At 49.4% G+C, this 21,182-nt stretch overlaps 1 protein-coding gene across 1 annotated transcript in view; it reads right to left on the bottom strand.

Moving 5' to 3' along the window:
- Positions 1-2,117, bottom strand: part of RCAN1 (regulator of calcineurin 1) — a 29,492-nt gene extending 27,375 nt beyond the window's left edge. The window contains exon 1 of the mRNA XM_050332879.1: positions 1,857-2,117. Within this exon, the coding sequence (XP_050188836.1) occupies positions 1,857-2,117 (261 nt within the window). The remainder of the gene's footprint in view (positions 1-1,856) is intronic.
- Between the last annotated feature and the right edge of the window lie 19,065 nt (positions 2,118-21,182).

Below are 21,182 nucleotides of genomic sequence, written 5' to 3'. Positions count from 1 at the left end.
ATTGGGGTCACAAACGAAATAAAACTTCAGATTTCTCAACTGGGACATCGACAGCACAATAATAAAATTTTTAAAAAGTAAAAAAAGGGGAAGAACAATGAATTCAAGCAGCATTTCAAGCCCCAATCAGTGTTTGGGAAGGGTGAAAACAGAAATAGCTGTCCTGTCTCACCTTTGATTGGATCAACCCTCCCCAAATAGGGCAATCCAGGATTATTAAGGGGCCCTTCTGAAGGAAAAAAAGGAACATTAACTACACGGAGAAGGTATTTTAGGAGGGTTACCCGCTCTGGGAGCAGTAGAAAGTTCACAGAAAAGCACCAAAGCACACCCAAAATCACAGGATATTTAGAAAACTCAGTGTCTGGTGGTTTATTTTACACCCCTTTCCTCCTCCCTTCATCACCACACGGTTCTCTTAAAATATCTAAAGAAAGAAATTAAAGAGATATAAAAGCACTATTAAAAACCAAAGCCAGTTTCCCTACCCAGCATTCACGGGTTTGCAGCTTTCAAGTCATTCCCCACCTCTCTGACTGCATTAACTGCAGCTAAATTATGTATTTCCATGCTTAAAAGTTCAGTTCCCTGACACTTAAGCTGATTTTTTTCCACCTCTTAAAAGCCTGGGTACAACTAGCACGTTTTTAATCACCAGGTGTCCAGTCCCTCGACTCTTCTCTCTCTTTTTTTTTATTTTATTTTGCATTATTTATAAAACTTCGAGGCTTTTCTTCCCTCCTTGGACACACCTGTTTATTCAAGTTCAAGATAATTCTCCCATTCTTTGCCTCAGAAATGCCATTTATGCAGTAATGAGTTGTCATCCAAGGGTGGGTTTGTGCTGAGATGATGAACATCTAATTAATGATGAACATCTAATTAATGTGTTATTATCTTAAGGAATCTGCATCCCTTCCTGCTGCAGCTCTTAGAAAGGGGGGGGGGGAAAGGAAGTTAAACCAATTTTTTATTGTCGTTTTAAGGACACCTAAGACTTTTGTCCTCGTCTAAATTAAATTACTGGAGACAGAGATTAATTGGAATAATAAAAGAAAGACTGAAAAGCGGTTTAAGTGTTCAAAGACCCATCCCTGGGAGTGTCCAAGGCCAGGCTGGACAGGGCTTGGAGCAACCTGGGCTGCTGGAAGGTGCCCATACGGATCTTTTAAGGCCCCTTCCACCCCAAACCAGTCCGGAATTCTACGACACACCCAAAAAAATTAAATATATTGCCATTAAAAATTACATAACCTGAGAAACTGCAATATAGTGGAGCCGCATCTCCTACTTTTAATACTTTACAGCCGCCAGCAGGTTGAGATGTGGGACAACAACAGCTCCAAGTGGTGTCTCACTGAGGGGCAGGCGATTATTTTAGGGGGGTTTAAACCCTCATTGCCTCATTTTTCAAGTCCATTCGACTCCCACCTGTTTGAAAAAGCTGAGCACCTCCCTCAGTAGGAAAGACACCAGGAAAGAAGAGCCTGATAAGAAAACCAACTATAAAAACGTATTAAAAAAAAAAAAAGGCAAAACCACAGCAGGATAAGGCTCATTTTTTTTCCCCATTCTGGTCTGCGCGGAGCTTGTCCCTGAGCGGAGGGTTCGGGAATCAAAGGAATTAAGCCGGGAGGGCGCTGGTGCTGAAGCCCCGAGGCTGGAGGGGAGCTCCCGATCCGCCCGCCGTGCCCGATCCAGCCCGGGCAGTGCCGAGGGTTAAACCACCCTTTCCATGGAGGAATTGCTCCGGTATCCAACCTGAGCCTCCCCTGGCACAGCCTGAGGCCGTTCCCTCTCCTCCTGTCCCTGTTCCCCGGGAGCAGAGCCCGATTTCCCCCCCCGGCCCCGCTCACCCGGCACGGCCCGTCCTGGAACACGCGCGGGTCCAGGTTGCAGGCGATGGTGGCGGTGGGCAGGTCCCGCAGCGCCACCGCCTCCATCTCGCCGTCCACGAAGCTCCACTCCGTGTCCGTCTCCTCCTCCTCCTCCTCCTCCTCCTCTCCGTCCCCGGCCGGCGGCGGCTCCCGGAGCGGCGGCTCCTCCATGGCCGGGGCCGCGCGGGGGCGGCGGAGCGGACGTTGCCGGGACGGCTTCACCCGCCCCGCGCCCGCCATTTTGTTTCCTTAACACCCCGCGCCGTCCGAGCCAATAGGAAGCCGCCGCCGCGGCCCCCCTGCCCCGCGTCAGCCAATAGGAAGCGGCGGCCGCCGTGGCAACAGGTGCCTGAGGGAGGCGCCTTCCGCCATCTTGAGTGAGGGCAACGCCGTGAGGGAGAGGAATAGACTCTCTATATAACACACTATATATGTGAAATATGCTATAAATACTGTATATAATGCATATAATGTGCTATATATGTGAAATATGCTATAAATGCTGTATATACGGTGTATATAGTATAGAAAGTTGTTGTCGTTTCGCCCCAGCTGGCAACCGAGCAACACAGTATATGTACACATATATACATATATAGATATAAACATATATATATGTATCTACATATGTATGTATCTATATGCATATTTATGCGTATATATACAGTGTGTATATGTATAGATATGTGTACATATATCGTGTATATATGGCATATACACAGTGTGTATATACAGTATATATATGCTATATATAAAATTATATGTATGATATACTATGTGTATAGTATATACAGTACAAATACTACATATTATAGTATAAATATACAGTGTGTGTGTATGCAGTATATATAATATAATATATATTAAAATATGCTACGTATTAAAACACACAATATATTGAAATATTCTATATATAAATATGCCTTAAATCAAAATACGCTATATATTATTATGGTACTTTAGTATGTATTATATGTTGTTGTTGTTATTATTATTATTATTATTATTATTATATATTATTATGGTGTTCTATCAGTGGGTCACTGAGCAGGCCAACAAAAGGAAATCTGGAATTAAAAGAGGCCACGAATCTGTTTGCACAGTTGTGTCTCCTCCTGCTGGTGATTGATCCACTTTATCTTCACCCTTTTTTGTACGTTTTAACAACTCTCCTACTGCTGTGCCACAACCAAATGACTTTAAAATCAGTGAAAAAAAGGGCACAGAAAGGCAGGTTTGTGTCCTTCCCTCCTTATTTTATCCTTAGAGGGGGTGTTTTTTATAACCTTCCTTCTTTACTTTGGTCAATAAAGCCCTAAATTGTAAATATATATATATAAATATATATATATGTAGCACCACCTTCCAGGGTAAGGCCCAAAAATGAGCTTCAGAGGTCCCAGAGGTTTTTAAAATTAAGTTTATTTACCCTAAACCCGCCCTGCTTCAGCTTAAAACCATTGCAAGCCAAGAAGCAAAATCTGGCACCAAGAAATTCCCGGAATCTTCCCGTTGGGAAAACCGTGGCCCAAATATTAATCCGCCCTCGGCTGGTTCTCGCAATTCAGCTGTCACATTTGCAGGTGAAGTAATTCCTTAATTATATTTCATAGCATTAATTAAGCCTAAAGCTGAGATCAGCGACCACCAAGGACCTCCTTGCCCTTAGAGCTTGTGAGTTCAACCCACAAATTAATTCCAATTAAAACCCCTCCAGTCAATAAATAAATAAATAAATAAATAAATAAATAAATAAATAATCAAACCTGAATCTCCCTAATCTTAGGATTTAAAGATTCATCCTTTCTTGCCCCACGGGAGGCAGCAAACGCTTTTGAGTGGAAGAGGTGGGAAGTCAAGGGAAAAAAAATTGATTTTTCCCCTTAATATTTGAGGTCGCAGCGCGTCTTTCAACGTAAATGGGCAGCGATTAACTCGAATGATTTCTTTGCCCGCAGGAAAAGCTTCCTTGGGGGGAATCGTTAAATCCCCTGGAGAGGAGCCAGGTGGTTTTTCCGAGCACAGACACCACCATCTAGCGGCAAAAATAAACCCCGGAGCAGGCGAAAAAAAAAAATCCCAATTTGTCCAGTGAAAAGCAGCTGGCCAGAATTAAATAATTAAAAAAAAATTAAAATAAAATCAGATTATACACGACTTGATTATAAATAAATGGGCTAACGTTTGGAGGAAGGAAAAAAAAAAAGTCACAGAATCACCGGATAATCGAGGTTGGGAGGGACAAACTGGGGAGTTCTCCTTATGAGTATTTTCTTTATTTTTTTTTTTTTTTTTTTTTTGTGGGGGTGTGTGTGCTTTGCTCAAAGTAAGTTTAAAACGAAAGTAGTGAGGTTTTGGGGACTTTTTAAATTCACTTTATTAAATGTCTGGCTTGGTTTAAAGAGGGTCAGAGCTCTCTGCCTGTGCCAGACCTGGGAGGGGAACGAGTGAGAAATGAGCCCAGAGGGGCTGCCTGGCACAAGGAGAGCCCTTCAGAGGGGTAAAATTGAAGGCTTTGCTGAATGGGATTCTCAGGGAAATATCCCAGAAAATCAGGTGTTTGGGATGGATGGAGGAAACAGGAGGCAAAACCAGTGAAGGAGTGACTGGAAAGGTCAAAGTGTGTTTTGGAAGAGCGGGAGTTGTCCAAGGGCAGAGAAGAATCCCAGAATGGTTTGGGTGGGAAGGGACCTTAAAGCTCATCCAGTGCCACCCCTGCCATGGGCAGGGACACCTTCCACCAGCCCAGGGTGCTCCAAGTTTATCCAACCTGGCCTTGGACACTCCCAAGGATCCAGGGGCAGCCACAGCTTCTCTGGGCAACCTGTGCCAGGGCCTGCCCACCCTCCCAGCCAGCAATTCCTTCCCAATATCCCATCTAACCCTGCCTTCGAGCCATTCCCCTTGTCCTGTCCCTCCAGCCCTTGGGAATAGTCTCTCTCCATCTTTCCTGGAGCTCCTTCAGGCCCTGCAAGGCCACACTCAGGTCCCCCCAAAGCTTCTCTTGTGCAGCTGAACAATCCCAGCTGTGCCAGCCTTTCCTCCCAGCAGAGCTGCTCCAGCCCTGGGATCCTCTTGGTGCCTCCTCTGGGCTCTCTCCAGCAGCTCCCTGTGCTCCCTGTGCTGTTCCCAGGGCTGGAGCAGCTCTGCAGGGGGGGCTCAGAGGGGCACAATCATCTCCCTCAAGCTGCTCCCACTGCTCCTTTGACACAGCCCAGGGTGCTGTTGGAATTCAGAGCTGCCAACACACACTGCTGGCTCATCTCCACCTTTCCACCCACAAGAATCCCCCAAATCCTCCTCCTCAGGGCTGCTCTCAGGGAATTCTCCCACTCCATGCTGACATCTGGGATTGCCCCGACCCAGGGGCAGCACCAGCTCTGGGATTTGTTCAACCCCAGGAGGTTCTCGTGGGCCCCTCCTCCTGAAAAAAAAAACAATAAAATGCCATTAAACAAAATCACTGCAGTGAAGTTCACGGGGGTTTTTTCTGCTCTGGCACTGGTGGGACGGTAAATAGCGCTGAGGGGCAGGGGCTGAAGGTAAATAGCGCTGAGGGGCAGGGGCTGAGGTGCCTTAAGGAGTGTCTGCAGTGACGCACAAAGCTCCTGTTCCTGATCCGCATCAGCTCCTTTGTTCGCTATCAGCACAATCTCTTCTCTTTACCGGGGTCTCCCCCTCCTGCCGCGGCTCTCTCCGCCGTTCCCAGCGAGCTGGGAAGCTCTGGAATGTGCCTTCCCCTGTCTGGGGACAGGTTGGGCTCCCAAGGTCGCTGCCACCCTTGGATTCCACCCCGGGAATGCCGCAGGTTGTCCTGTCCCTCCTCCTGCTTTTCAAGCTCCGGTGGTTCGGCTCCTAAATCAGGGAGAGAGCGAAGAGAAACACCCAGGGGAGGTAAAAGCCATTTACAGCAGGAATGGTCGTGGTTACTGATTTACAGAGAGCTCCCAGGGCCGCTGGAAAGGGCAGCGAGTGCAGCACAACTACCACAAAAACTGCTGGGGGGGTAAAAGGAAGAGGAAGGTTGGGGTTCCTGATCCTGGGAAAAGGGAAGGGAAATCAAAAATAGTGATAAAATAATAATAATTTAAAAAGGGATAAAAGAAAAAAGAGGAAAATGGAAAAGGAAAAGGGAGAAAAGAAAAAGAAACAGAAAAGGGAAAGGGACGGGGGAAGGGAAAAAGGAAAGGAAAAGGAAAACTGAAACAGAAAAAACAGACAGAGAGAAAGAGAAAAAGGAACGGGAAAACAAAAAGGAAAAGGGAAGGGGAAAGGGAAGAAGGAAACAATAAAAAACAGAGAAAGAGAGAAAGTACAGGAAAAAGGAAAAGGGAAAAGGAAAAATACTGTGGCGTAACCTGTGTGCAAATAACAAAATAAAAAGAACATTATTGAAAAATGAACGTTAGTGAAAGACAACCGAGCACTGGACCTTGAGTGCACAGGAAACTTCCCCATATCAGCAACTCCGATGATTTCAGTGCTGTCCTGAAACATACAGAGTTTTATTCCCAAAATCTGTAATTATCAGAGAATCCTCAAGGCTGGAAGGGACCTTCAGGACCATCCAGCCCCACCATCATCACCCCTAAACCCTGTCCCCAAGCAGTCAATTTAAAACCTAAACTAAATTTAAAAGTTCCCTCAATTTCCCCCAAAAAGAATTGTGTTAAAATCCAAGTTCAGGTGGAAATGGTTGAGAAGTTGACTCTGTTAAGTAAGCTGTTAGAACCTATGAATGGTGAAGTGAAATTTAAAACGAGAGCGCAAAAAATTTAGATTTAAAACAAGATATAAATTCAAAACAGGAGTATAAAAAAAAATATCAAAGGAGATGTGACTGGGGATTATATTTCAAAAGGTTATTCCAAGAAGCACCAGGAACAATAAACCAGGAAACTCATTTAAAATAAATGACAGTTATTTGAAATAGGAGGTAAAATAACAGAGTTCAAGACAATCCATTATTGAAAGTGAAGAAAATCTCTTGGATCTTAAAAAAAGCTTTATTTCCAGTTCCACACTAAAACACTCTGTTGGATCTAATTAAGGCTTCATATACTTTTTATAGATATATTTGTTTTATAGACATATATTTTAAATAATTTTTTTTAAAGCAAAGTGAGAAAAGCAGAGTTTATAAGAAAAAAAAAATGGACCTCTGGGTTCATCTACTTAATTCTGATTGCAAAAAGGAACCAAGGCTCGTTTTCAGCTCAGAACAGCTTTTATTTTAAGGACTGATTTTCCCACACCTCAAACAGGTGAAATTCCGCCGAAATCGGAGCAGTTTTGCAAAGTCCCCCCCGCCCCATCCCAAAATTCCCCGGGAAGCGGCGGGAGGGACGCGGGGGTGTCAATAATGAAATCCCAGCCCCTTCCTGAGCCCCAGATCCTTGTAAAGGCTCTTAACTTTAAACGTCCCCCTAATCCCGTGGAATTGTCCTGTAAATAGCGCCGCGTCCCTTCCCCGAGGGACCGCCGGGAATCCAAGGGAATTTGGAAGGACCGGAGAGGAGGGAATTTCCCCCGGCGGATCAAAAGCCTGGACTTGTCCGAAATAAAAGCGGCTGTTGAGCTGGACTAATTTACCGAGGAAACAAAACAACACTCCACGACATTCTCCAGACTTTCCAGGACCTCGCTGCTTCCACATTAATTCCGAAATTTAATTCCGAGCTAATCCCGCCGTTTTATTGACTTAGAAACGATCCCTGACAATAAAAAAGCGACATAAACCATCAGTTTGCTGCCTTGCCTGTGGCACGTGGAGGACGTTAATTGTTCGTTACTTTCAAAGCAAAATGAAGGGAAAATCGAAGATTCTTTTGGAGGCTGAGCGGGTTTTAAAGGGCTTAAAAAACCAGAGGGAATAATAGGGGGGTTTGTGTGGTTTTGAAACTCTCCTGTGGTTCAGGATGCTTTGCTGGGATGCTGGGAATTGAGGACCAGAAGGAAAAGAGGGACTGGGAGTACCTGGATTGAAGGTGCATCTGCCTCTTTCTCGCTGCTTTTCCAGCCTCAGCTGGAGCAAGGTTGGATCTCTGCCCTTCCCAGCCCAGCCACGAGCTCTCCCCCTCCTCCCTTGCGCATTCCCACCTTTCCCGAGGCAGCTGGGAAGGGAGGGGATTGCCCCTAATCAGCTTAGAGCCGGGAAGCTCAGAACTCTAAATACAGATGGCATCGCCCCCCAGCCTGCTCTTCAACTCCTTCTTACTTCGGGACCCCCTCTCCACCCCAAATTAACGGGATATCACCCCAAATCCTTCATGGAAAACTAAGAAACCCAGGACAAACAGAGCCTTTTGAAAGCAGGGAAAAAAATCACCACCCTCCAGTGCCGTTTTTCCACTCCCAACTTCGTCTTTTCCACAGTTGAAATAACATTTTAAATACATTACAAAAAAATATCTATGCAGTTTGGGGGTTCTTTTTTTTATCCATCTCGGAGGGCCGGGCATCCGTATTCTTGTGTGAATATTCAAAATATTATATTCGTAATATTATATTCATAATATTAATTATATTCACAATATTATATGCATAATAGTAATATTCTCATATGGGATAATGTTTTATACCACAAGTAATTTGTGGAAGTTCCAGCTAAACCCTCGAACGTGGGGTTTGCACCTGTCTGTGTTTACTCTGGTAAATCCCTCCCTGCGGTAAATCCCCCCGGGGAACACCATTAAATGCCACCCAAATTCTGGAGGCTCTTCTTCTCTCCATTCCCCGCGGAGTTCGGTGCAAAACACCCGAAGAAAAAGGAATTTTGTTTCCTTTACCTCTGGCTGCAAAAACCACGACCCGGATCTGCAACAACCTGTGCAGTCAGGGAAGGAAAAGGAGTTACAATAATCCACGAGCCTATTTAATAACCCCCAGGGATAAAACTTGTTCCCTGCCAGACTGTGGAGGGATCTCGGTGTTGTCACTAATGTTTAACAGCTGCGATATTTAATTACCTGCACTCATCTTTTAACCAGAGAAGGTGTGCAGTAATCCTTCCCGGAGCCCCAGAAAATCATATTTATTAGCCGAGGGGCTGTTCTAGAAACAGATGGGGCGTTAAGAGCTTGGAGATGGAGCGGGAGGAGATTAATTGTTAATTGATTGAGGCGGAGGGGGAGAGTACTGAGTGAGCAGAACACCCAAAGCTCCGGGATTCCACCGGGACAGACCCAACCTTAGCGTTTCCAAACCCGCCTTTGGGAAACCGGGATGCCGGAGGGTGACGAGGAGCGACGTGGCGCTCCCACTTTGGATTGGGAACCTCTGGAATGGGAACCTTCCACCCCATCGGAGTTCTCGGCTCCGGCAGGAGGACAAACATCTCTGCTCCTGGACTCGAGTTAAAACACGGCAACTTCTGACCCAAACTCCTCCATCGTCCCCCCCCCGTAAAAGTGGTGACTCAATCACTCTACCTTAAATTTCACCCCTCCGGAGATAATTAACGACTTGAGCTGTTAGTCCTGAAACTCTGTATATTTAAAGAGCTAATCTTTTGTTAGGCTCAAACACCGAGCGCTGGGAACAATCGGGGACTGTTTATCACTGAAAGGGGTTTTTTCTTTTTTTTTTTTTTTGGTTGGCCTTGAAATCCTCACCTCGTGGAAATCGAGAGCAGGGAGGGAAGGGGTAAATAAAGGGAAATGGGATAGTGGTGTTGATGACCGAGGGAAGAGGGGACAGCCGGGCATCTCTGCTGTGCTCCCAGCAGATCAAATCCCGGGTCAAACTTTGCATGGACCTGGCTGTCAGGGCCCGTCATAGAATTCCTGAGCTGGAAGGAACCCCCCAAGGATCATCCAGTCCAACTCCTGGCCCTGCCCAGAACACCCCAACAATCCCCCCTGTCCCTGAGAGCATTGTCCATAATCATCTCCAGCTGATTTCGGTGCTGTGTCCACAATCTGCCACCAGATCTGCAAAATCCCCGCCACTTCCATGCCAGGAATGTTGCTCTGCTGTTCACTTCCCACCCTAAAATCCTGAGCTGAGCCTTGTTTTTCCAGCCAGGGCCCTGTGACAGGTCAGGGACATCACGGGATGGGCTCTGGCTCCTGTCTGGAAGTTGTGTAAGATGGGATTTGTGTTCCACCTGGGGAACAGCACAGGGAGCACAGGGAGCTGCTGGAGAGAGCCCAGAGGAGGCACCAAGAGGATCCCAGGGCTGGAGCAGCTCTGCTGGGAGGAAAGGCTGGCACAGCTGGGATTGTTCAGCTGCACAAGAGAAGCTTTGGGGGGACCTGAGTGTGGCCTTGCAGGGCCTGAAGGGGCTCCAGGAAAGATGGAGGGACAGGACAAGGAGAATGGCTCGAGGGCAGGGATAGATGGGATATTGGGAAGGAATTGCTGGCTGGGAGGGTGGGCAGGCCCTGGCACAGGTTGCTCAGAGAAGCTGTGGCTGCCCCTGGATCCCTGGAAGTGTCCAAGGCCAGGTTGGACAGGGCTTGGAGCACCCTGTGCTGGTGGAAGGTGTCCCTGCCCATGGCAGGGGGTTGGAATGAGATGATCCTTAAGGTCCCTTCCATCCCAAACCATTCCATGATGTGACCAAGCTTCAGGCCAAAGGTTAAGAAGGGTAAGGAGGAGTAAACCAATATTATCAACATGGACGTGACTGAGTTGTGTCATTCTACTGAGATCAAACCCCAGAAGAGATAAGGAAAATAATTACCTTGTGATGGGTCCAGCTGCAAGACCCCTATTGTCAGGTGCTGAGTCCCTATTCCTAAACCTTCATGAGCCCCTTTTCATAAACCTTCCTGAATTCCTGTTCCTAAATTTTCCAGGAACATCCCTTCTGACCACAGCAGCCTCCGTTCTATTGTCTCACTACCAAAGCTCCTCTGGGCAAGCAGGAAAGAGCTGCAGGATTATTCATTTATTTGCCTGTTTATTTTTTGTCAGAGCAGGTGTTTGACCTGCTGGGGTGATTTATTCCATAGGATTTCACGTTGGCTGCACCTCCCCTCTTCCCCCCATTCCAAACCCCTGTTCTGTCTCCCCCTCTTCCACCCTCTCAAATATGAAAAAGTGGATTTATATACACTGATCTAAAACTGTTTATCTGGGGGTTTTGTGGTTTTTTTGTTTTTTTAAGTAGAGTACCTCTGGCAGGTATCTGCCTCCACTCTTCTGCCTGCACCTAGAAAATTAGGATTATTTTCCTTTACCGAAGGAACAGTTATTGTTTCCTCCCCCACCCCACCCCCAGCTGCCGGCTCTGCAGGGAACACGGTGATTCCCACCCCATTTAAATGCAGACTCACGGAGGATCGTGGCACGTGAGTGAAAACCACTTAAAAGCATGCAGATCACGGTGCTTTATGGTTTTTTACACGGAATGTTTTGATGTTCCCTTTTACGAGGGAACGCATTTGGCTCCTCACCGATGTCTGGAGCAGCTCAAAGGCTGTTTTCCCGCAATTTTTTAACAGGCTGTCGGGGCTGCGGCGGTTCCAGAGGGTGCGGGTATTAGAGGGCGTCCTTATAAACCTGGATTCGGAAAATGGCATCTGCCTCCTTGTCCTGGCGGCCGGGAAAGCCTCGGGCAGCAGGAGAGAGGAGCGGGGAGAGCAGCAGGACAGGGGGCTGCGGGGACACCCCCGGCCATAAAGGGGGGAAGAGAAGGGGTTCGGGGGGGTTTGGGGTGCTTGGCAGGGGGGCAGGTGGGGTGGGGGACACACAAAGGCGAAGGCTCCGGTCCCTGCGCACCCGGCGGGTGGGGAGGGGGCGGCCGAGGGGCAGCGGCCACCACTGCCCATCCAAAAAATCGCTGGGGAAGAGACTGAGCGGGGCGAAGAGCGGCGGGACGGGGAAGAGGCTGTGCCGTGTGCGGGGGAGGAGCAGGAGGAGGAGGAGGAGGAGAAGGAGGAGGAGGAGGAGCGGGGCACCTGCGGCCGCCGCCCCGGGGGCACCGTGTGCAGGCTCCGCCTCCCCCCGTGCGGTCCCCCCCGTCGGTGCCCGGCGCTGATCCCGCCGGATCCTGCCCTGCTTCCCGCTCGTCCCCGCTCGTCCCCATTCTCCGGGATGGCGGAGAGCCCGGGGCGGCCGCCGGAGGGGAGCGATGTCCCGCGGGGCGGAGGAGGAGGCGATGAGGAAGCGCAGCCCGGGGTGACCCCCGAGGGGGCGGCGGAGCCCCCGGACCCTCCCGGTGAGGGGCCGAGCGGGGCCGCGGGGCTGGAGCCCCCCGGGGACGGCGCGGGGATGGGGAGCGGATCCCCCGAGGGACCGGGAGAGGAGCAGCGAGAGCCCGGCGGGGACAGGCAGGAGGGCTCGGGGATGCCACGGGGGGAGCCGGGAGGGGCGGACGAGCCCGAGGGCTCCGCGTCGGGCAGGGCAGAGCCCGAGGGAGAGGCGGCGGCAGCGGCGGGGACGGGGGATGGAGAGGCGGCAGCGGCGGGGACAGAGCCCCAGGACACGGCCGAGGTTCCGCAAGGGACAGAGCCCGAGGACGCGGCGGTGGCCCCGGGGGAGACAGAGCACGAAGAAGGGGCCCCGGTGGGGAAAGAGCCCGAGGACGCGGCCGTGGTTCCGACGGGCACGGAGCCCGATGGCGCAGCGGCTGCTCCGGCGGGGACGGAGCCCGAAGAGGCGGACGCGGTGCCGGTGGGGTCAGTCCCCGAGAAGGCGGTGAGGGAGGAAGCCCCGACGGAGAAAGAGCCCGAGGAGGCGGCGACAGTCCCGGCAGAAGCAGAGGGGACAGCCCGGTCGGGGACAGAGCCCGCAGAAGTAGAGGGGACAGTTCCGTCGGGGACAGAGTCTCGAGAGGCAGAGGGGACAGTCCCGTTGGGGACAGAGCCCGCAGCAGGGACAACCGCGTCGGGAACAGACTCCGGAGAGGCAGAGGGGACAGTCCCGTCGGGGACAGAGCCCGGAGAAGCAGAGGGGACAGCCCAATCGGGGACAGAGCCCCGAGAGGCAGAGGGGACAGTCCCGTCAGGGACAGAGCCCGGAGAAGCAGAGGGGACAGAGCCCCGAGAGGCAGAGGGGACAGCCCAGTCGGAGTCAGAGCCCGGGGAGGCAGAGGGGACAGTCCAGTCGGGGATAGAGCCCCGAGAGGCAGAGGGGACAGTCCCGTCAGGGACAGAGCCCCGAGAGGCAGAGGGGACAGTCCCGTCAGGGACAGAGCCCCGAGAGGCAGAGGGGACAGTCCAGTCGGGGATAGAGCCCCGAGAGGCAGAGGGGACAGTCCTACCGGGGACAGAGCCCGGGGAGGGGCCGGGACAGACGGTCCCGTCGGGGACAGAGCCCGAGGAGGTGTCGGGGACAGGCCCCCAGGATGAGGTGGAGGAGGCAGCTCCGACGGGCACAGTTCCTGAGGAGGCGTTGGGGACAGTCCCCGAGGGTGTGCGGGGGGCAGCCCCGGCGGAGCCAGTGCCCCAGGATGAGGTGCGGGAGGAAACCCCGGCTGGGACAGAGCCCTGGGATGCGCTGGGGACAGTCCCCGAGGATGAGGGGCAGGAGGCAGCCCCTGCAGGGACAATCCCTGGGGATGCGGTGGGAGAGGAAGCCCCGCCGGGGATAGACCCCGAGGATGCGGTGCGGGAGGCAGCCCCGGCTGGGACAATCCCTGAGGATGCAGTGCGGGAGGAAACCCTGGAGGGGACAATCCCTGAGGATGCGGGGCAGGATGTAGCCCCGGCTGGGACAATCCCCGACGAGACAGCGGCCCCGGCGGGGACGATCCCTGAGGATGAGGTGCAGGACGCAGCCCCCTCGGGGACAATCCCTGAGGATGCGGTGCGCGAGGAAACCCCGGCGGGGACAATCCCTGAGGATGCGGGGCAGGATGCGGCCCCCTCAGGGACAATCCCTGAGGATGCAGGGCAGGATTCCATGAGGCAGGGTGCGGCCCCCTCGGGGACAATCCCTGAGGATGCGGGGCAGGATTCAGGGCAGGATGCGGCCCCCTCGGGGACAATCCCTGAGGATGCAGGGCAGGATTCAGGGCAGGATGCGGCCCCCTCAGGGACAATCCCTGAGGATTCAGGGCAGGATGCGGCCCCCTCGGGGACAATCCCTGAGGATGCGGGGCAGGATGCGGCCCCCTCAGGGACAATCCCCGAGGAGGGAGCGGCCCCGGCGGGGATCGAGGAGGCTCCCGGGAGCCGGGGGGAAGCAGAGCCGGCGCTGGAGCCCCAGGGCGCTCTCCGGTGTCCGGGCGGCCCCGAAGGCACGGACGGAGCGGAGCCCGAGCGGGGCCCCGCGGGGGCAGGAGCGGGGGACGCGACCCCCGAGGCAGCGGAAAGAGGGACCCCGGACCCCCAGAGCGAGTGGGGTCGGAGCCTGAACGGAGTGAGGGGTCGGGCGGAGGACGAGGAGAACGAGACGGGCTCGCCGGGCACCCCAGAGGAGGAGCAGGAGGAGGAGAAGCAGGAGCACGACATCTCCCTCTTCGTCAAGGTATGAGGGAATCTCGGGGGGGTTGGGGGGGGGGGAATCCCCTCTTCCAGGAGCCCCTGGAACCTCCTGGAAGCTCCTGGGATGAGGGGCATTTAAATCTGGCAGGCAAAATCCAGCCTGGCTAAGGTGATTTGGTTATTAATGCCCGATATAAAGTCGCCCCCGGCTCGTCATTCCTTCGGGAATCGCTGGCACGAAGGAGTTCCCAGCGGATTTTTACACCTCCCAAACGCAGGGAGAAGGGTTCACATCGCAGGGGCTGAGAGGGGAGAGGCTGGGGAATGGAATTCCGGATGGGATCCGGGGGTTTCCCGACATGAATCGGGGGTGACATTTAGATAATTGCCCCAAACTTTGGCCAGGCTGAATTCAGAGCCAGTGGGGTGGGTGTGTTTGGGCAGGGAAGGTTTTCAGGTTAGAGGGAAATGGACAAGAAAAGGGACAAAAATACAACTAAATTCTGGTATTTTATAGAGCAGAGCTTTAGAATTTCTTTCTAACCTGTGCCTGGAATCCCATCAGAATCACTGGAAACAACAGCCACCCACAGATGGGAATTTTCTGTGTGTAGGAACCACCCTGAGGGGGTTTCTTCCCTCTTCTTTGGCCCTTCTGGACTAAAAGCCTGGGGCAGGGTGGGATATTTTTTTCTCAGAGTGAACCTAAAGCTAAAGAAATAAAAATAGGGAAGCAGAAGGTGCTTGGGACCTTCTCCTCTCATGCACATCCTGCACCTCCTGAGCTGGCTGAGGCTGCTTCTGCCAGCCAGAATTCACCTTAAAATTGAAATTAAACTCAGTGCCAGTGCACAGTTCATGGAAGAAAAACGTGGTCAAAATTAGAGAGCAGCCTAAACTAAGAATAAAACCATCTGTTGTGACCCTGTGCCCCCAAATACCAGGATTAAACCTGGGTTGTGAAAATATTTCTGAATTAATAAAGACAGAAAGAGGAAGGAGCAGAATTTTTGACTTAAGACTGCTTAGAAAAATAATCCATCTGCTTTTCTAATCGTTTCAGTGGGGAAATATTGCAAAGCTTGAACATTTGACCTCACCTGGAGCTAGATTTTGGTAGCTGAGGTTGAGTTAGCTCTTGCTTTCTCTCTATCCTGCTCTTGGCAGCAGAAAAAGGGGAATAAAAAGAAGGACTCTGGAGAAAATGCCAGGAAAATGATCCAGGGATGGTGCTGGAATGATGCTGGAAAGGACTTAATAAAGTGAATAAAGTAACAAAGTTTTAAGCATCAGGAAGAAAACCTCCTGAGGCTCCTTGGCTGGAAGAGCAAGACCACGTCAGAATTCCTTTAAGTATTCCAAGAGGTGCTCCCTCCAATTCCATTTCCCATGGAATGATATCACATATTTTCTTTAGATAAGGAAACTTGATGTTCCTGGTGTTCCAAAGGCAAATGTTCTCCAAGGTCACCCAGATGCCCTTTGCAGTTGGCCTTTGGGAATTCACCTTGTGAAAGGCTTTTTTTCCCCTTCATTTATCAGGAAACTTCTGTAAATGCCCCAATTTTTTAGCCACTTTATTTAAACAGAGTCAAACTGTGACTAAAATGACTCTGGTAATTTTAAGCAATCTAAGATTCATCTATGACTTACAAGTTTATTTCTAAATGACAATCTAATTATTTATACATAGAGGACTTAACCACCAGAGTCACAACAGCAGGTTTCGTAATTCCCAAGGTTTCTTGGGATTTATCTGTGACACACTTGGCCAAACAACCCTGAGACTGCCCATCTTCCAAAACATTTCTTCCTGGATTTCAGGGTCAGATGGATTACAGTAAAAGCTGACCATGAGCACGAGGTCATAGATTTTCATCCAGTGAAAGGCAACGGGATTTATTCGGTTTGGGGACATTTTTGGTCTCTAAATCATTTCTTTTCATACAGAGAGTTATTTCATTCCTAATATTTCGCTTGTCTGAAGCAGAATTTCCTTGCACCATCCCTGAGATATCCTGGGCTGACTTGACACGGAGCTGGGCAGAATTATAGAAAGTGCTGATAAAAGAGGAAGTCAAAGCTTTGCTTTGGGAATAAAAACCTGGGAACAGCAAGTGCTGCATCACTGCCCCCAAACCCCACAGTTACTGTGTCCAACTTCACTGCTGATGGGGGTATTATACAAAAGAAAATCTCCTTTTCTGTGCTTTATGTAGAAGTTAGATTTAAAATATCAGCTGAACCCCTGGGTTTGAATGCTGTAGGTAAGGAGTCCGAGGCAGCAGGAGCTCAGATCCCTGGAAAAGCCTGGGCTGAGGGATTTGTGCCACACCCAGTATAAACATTGACAGTATCAGCACTGAGAGGAATTTGGGCTTAAAACGTGGATTTTTGCTCCTCAGGGTGTAAAGCAGTGAGGTGAGTGTGGCTTGCACAGAGAATAACTGAGGTCCTGCAGCAAAATCCAGGTTTATTGTTGTTTTAGTGTAGATTCCTGCCAGGAGCTCGGGGTGGGACAAAGCAGGAATTGGCTCCTTTCCTGGGGGGATTTGCCCTCTCACAGCTCCCTTATTTTATTTTTTTTTCCTTCGTTCCAGCTGGAATATGGCAATTCCAGGTTCCCTAATGCAGCTTAAGAGGGACTGGCTTTACAAATTCCTTCCATAACTCCTGGGGTTTCTGTGTGTGCTGGGGTGGGACTGGATGGGAACTGGATGGGCTTTCAGGTCCCTTCCAACCCAAACCGTTCTGGGATTTTATGATTTTAAGCATAGCTGAGGGAGCTGGGGGATTTATCTGGAGCAGAGGAGGCTCAGGGGGGACCTCATTGCTCTCTGCAACTCCCTGACAGGAGGGGGCAGGGAGGGGGGGTCGGGCTCTGCTGCCACATCCCAAGGGAAAGGAGGAGAGGAAATGGCCTCAAAGTGCCCCAGGGCAGGGTCAGAGCAGAGATCAGAAACAATTTCTCCCTGCAGGAGTGCTCAGGCCTTGCAAGAAGTGTCCCAGGGAGGTGGTGGAGTCCCTGTGTCTGGGAGTGTCCCAGAGGTGTCTGGATGTGGCCCTTGGGGACGTGGATCAGGGGTGACTGTGGTGGTGCTGGGTGAGGGTGGCACTGGGTGATCCTGGAGGTCTCTCCCAACCTTGGTGATCCTGGGATTCAGAGAACTGACAGTCCTGGTCCTGGTCCAGAAAGACACAAACCAACAGAGAGAAAGAAGTGATCAGAAATATGAAGTTGCATCTAATTTTTCTTTTTTCTATGATCTCCTCAGAATCCCAGGTTGGTTTGGGTTGGGAGGGACCTTAAAGCCCATCCAGTGCCACCCCTGCCATGGGCAGGGACACCTTCCACCAGCCCAGGTTGCCCCAACCTGGCCTTGGACACTTCCAGGGATGGGGAGTCCACAGCCCCTCTGGGCAGATACTTCATGGAATCATCTTTTTGTCCATCCTTTGGAAGTCCTAAAACTCCCCGAGCACCCCAGGCTGTCCAGGCCTGTTTGTTCTCAGGGCAGCTCTCTGAGGTTTGAAGGTTTGGTTTAGCCAGGAAAGCCCTTCTGAAATGAGGGCAATGTCAGAGGCTGCTCCTCCCTGGGCTGGGCTGGGAGTTGGCCTTGGCTGCTCCTGCCCTCAGTCCCTGCTGCTGGAAATGACCCTTCAGTCCCGAAATCCTGGGGGAGAGGTCCTGTTCCTTCTGAAACCCCCCTGGAAATGTCCCACAGGTGTCTGGATGTGGCCCCTGGGGTGACCCTGGTGGTGCTGGCTGAGGGGGGCACTGGAGGATCCTGGAGGGCTCTTCCAGCCCTGGGGATTTTGGGATTCTGGGATGAGGTGATTATCCTGCACCTGTGCCAGGGAATCTTCCTGCTGTCTGTTGAATTTGAGGTTTACCTGATGTCTTTATGTAGGTGAATAACAAACCAATCCACAGGACTCACAGCACTCACCAGTATAAAATCAGAGTGTGGTTAATGATCTTCTGGGGGAGGGAAAGAAAGGGCTTGCACCAGTTAGTTGGAAAATATAACTAAAATTCACTAAAATTATTAATAAATTCAGGGGCAACTTTGCAAATGGCCTTCCCTAAATAAAAGTTTCTGGTGGAAGGTCCCCTGGCCATGGCAGGGGATGGAATGAGATGATTTTTAAGGTCCCTTCCGAGCCAAACCATTCCATGATTCCATGATTCCATGTCTTTTTCCATTTCCAATCCCTTCAGTCCAGCACTTTGCTGCTCTGTTCACAGGAAGAGGATTAAACAACCTTGTGATTGTTCCCATTCCACAAACAATTCCTGCTTTTTGGGCTCCTCACCTTGACAGGTCCCTCCCAGGGCCTCTCTTTGGCCGTTCTTCCAGATCCATGCAAACCCCCATTTACGCCTCTTGGTGAGCAGGGAGTTCAAATCCTGCAAAGCTGCTGGGCTGGATGATCCCTGGGCATCCCTTCCCACTCAGGATACCCCCAATTCCCTGAAAAAGCAGGGAATTTCCCGTTGCTCAGGCTGTGCCCAAGGAAATCAATGCCACGTGGAGGTGACAGATTATCTCGCTCAGATAATGAAATGCCACCCTGTGCTCAGGACTTGTGTGTGTTTCCATTTCCCTTCTGATTATTTCCTGATCATTTATTCACTGAGAAATGAAATTATTTACTGATAAAAACTCAACAAGCTGAGTGAGCCCTTTTCCAGCTGCCCTCCATAAGACCTACATTGTTTAATTCCTTCCCAAAATTAATTCCCTATTGGTTTCCAAGCAGACAGCTTGGACAGCCCTGTCACTGCTGCCAGAGGCAGAAATTCCAATGGGGAATCTCCCCCTTTTTTTTTTTTTTTGTTTTATTTCCCCCCATATGCTGAAATTTGGGCACTTTTGTGAAGGTTCCAAAGAGAGCAGAAACAAAACTGTCAGAGAGCGAAGTCAGCTGCAGCAGGATGGAGTCACCCTTCTCTGAGTTATGCAAATGGGGCAGTTAAAAAGTTAAATATTGACTCAGATGGCAGAAAAGCCCTCATTTGTGATCCTGGCAAATCAGTGACATTCAACCTGGTGGCTCTTTTTGGGCTGTCACAGAAGATTTTTGGAAAAAAGAAAAAAAAATCAAGTTTCTTTTCATAGTGTGGCAGATAAAACTCAAACCAGGACCCAAATACATCCTAAAGACTTAAAAAACGTGGAGTTTGTGCTGCCTGCAGAAACAAAAATGCCACCAATCCCTCAGGAAAACCCTCTTTTCCCAGGATGGGCATTCCCAGGACCTCAGGAACAGTCCATGCTGAGGAATATCAGTGTTAGAGCCCGTGGGTTTGCAGGGATTCCTGCAGTGTATCATTAATTAAAACCTCTATTTTAATGAGAAATACTCTCTTTCTCCTCATTTCCCAGCTGGGGAGAGCAGGATGAGGAATCCCTCGAGCTGGAATTTACACCAGCAAGGGAAGGTCCTTCCATCCAATTTTTCCCTGCTCTTTCAGGACACTTTCCCACTGGAGCTGACACTTTTTTATTATGGCCATTTGAATTATTTTCTATGTGGACCAAAACATCCCAAATTATTGGAGGTGAAACCCCCCCCCTACTTTTAACTTTCACTTTTCCCTCTCGATTTAATTTGGGAATATCACTGGCAACTTATTTCCTTTACTCCCTGAAGCTGCATAAAAGAACTGATTTATTTGAGTGTTTCTTCCTTGTTTGCAGCACAAACCCCAGGTATTTTATACACAGAGGTTTTTTTTACACGTATAACTCTCTCTAAATAGTTTTTATCTAGATATAACTATATAGTTTATATAGATATAATGATTAAGTTTTTATCTAGATATAACTATATAGTTTTTATATAGATATAACTATATAGTTTGTATATAGATATAACTATAAAGATTTTATTTAGATATACCTATATAGTTTTTATATAGATATAATTATATCGTTTTTATGTAGACATTATACAGTTTTTATGTAGATATAACTATATAGTTTTTATGTAGATATAACAGTATCATTTTTATATAGATATAACTATATAGTTTATATAGATATAATGATCAAGTTTTTATATAGATATATCTATAAAGATTTTATCTAGATATACCTATATAGTTTTTTAATAGAAATAACTATATGGTTTGTATATAAATATAACAATATAGTTTTTATGTAGATATAACAATATAGTTTTTATATAGATACATAGTTTTTATATAGATATAACTATATAGTTTTATATAGATATAACAATATAGTTTTTATATAGGTATAACAATATAGTTTTTACATAAATATAACTATACAGAGAGAGTTTTTATATTTAGTTTTGACGTATAAATTGCAACAGCACATCTCTGTGCTGCAGGGTGAGCAGAAATGAAGTGTATAACAGGATGTAGCACTGAAATACCGGTTAATCTGTTTTTCCCAGGCCCTAGAACATGTTTGGGAATAGAATGCTCCTTTGTTGCAGTAATTCCCTGGAAGAATTCAGTGGGGGCTGCAGGAATTCCGGGCTCCAGGCAGGACGCTCAGCCCCGTCATTAAACGGGGATTAGGAGGGGCAGGGAGGTATTTAACCATAATTCTTGTAACAGGATAAATAGTTAATAGCATTTGGGGCGTGCTCGTGACCCGGGAATGTTCCCATGGATACCCGGAGCCGGCAGGAACCCCGTGGAATTCAGGGAATTCCAGCTGGGGGGTGGAATCAGATCCCACCGGGTGGTGGCTCCCGGCTCTGATGTCACCTGTGCCCACTTTATGGTTTATCTTCAACCCTCGGTAGGGTTTTTTTTTTGGAAAATAATCCTGGAAATTAAAATTGGAGAAGGAGCAGGAGGGGAGGGATCAGCACAGGCTGCTCCAAGCTGGCCTGGGACACTTCCAGGGATCCAGGAGCAGCCCCAGCTTCCCTGGGCAACCTGGAATTA

This window comes from Myiozetetes cayanensis, unplaced genomic scaffold (genome assembly GCF_022539395.1).
Source record: "Myiozetetes cayanensis isolate MyiCay16 unplaced genomic scaffold, myiCay2020 scf5-8, whole genome shotgun sequence".
Lineage (NCBI taxonomy): Eukaryota > Metazoa > Chordata > Aves > Passeriformes > Tyrannidae > Myiozetetes > Myiozetetes cayanensis.
Note: the sequence above shows the minus strand (reverse complement) of the source record. Positions and strands in the feature narration are given on the sequence as shown.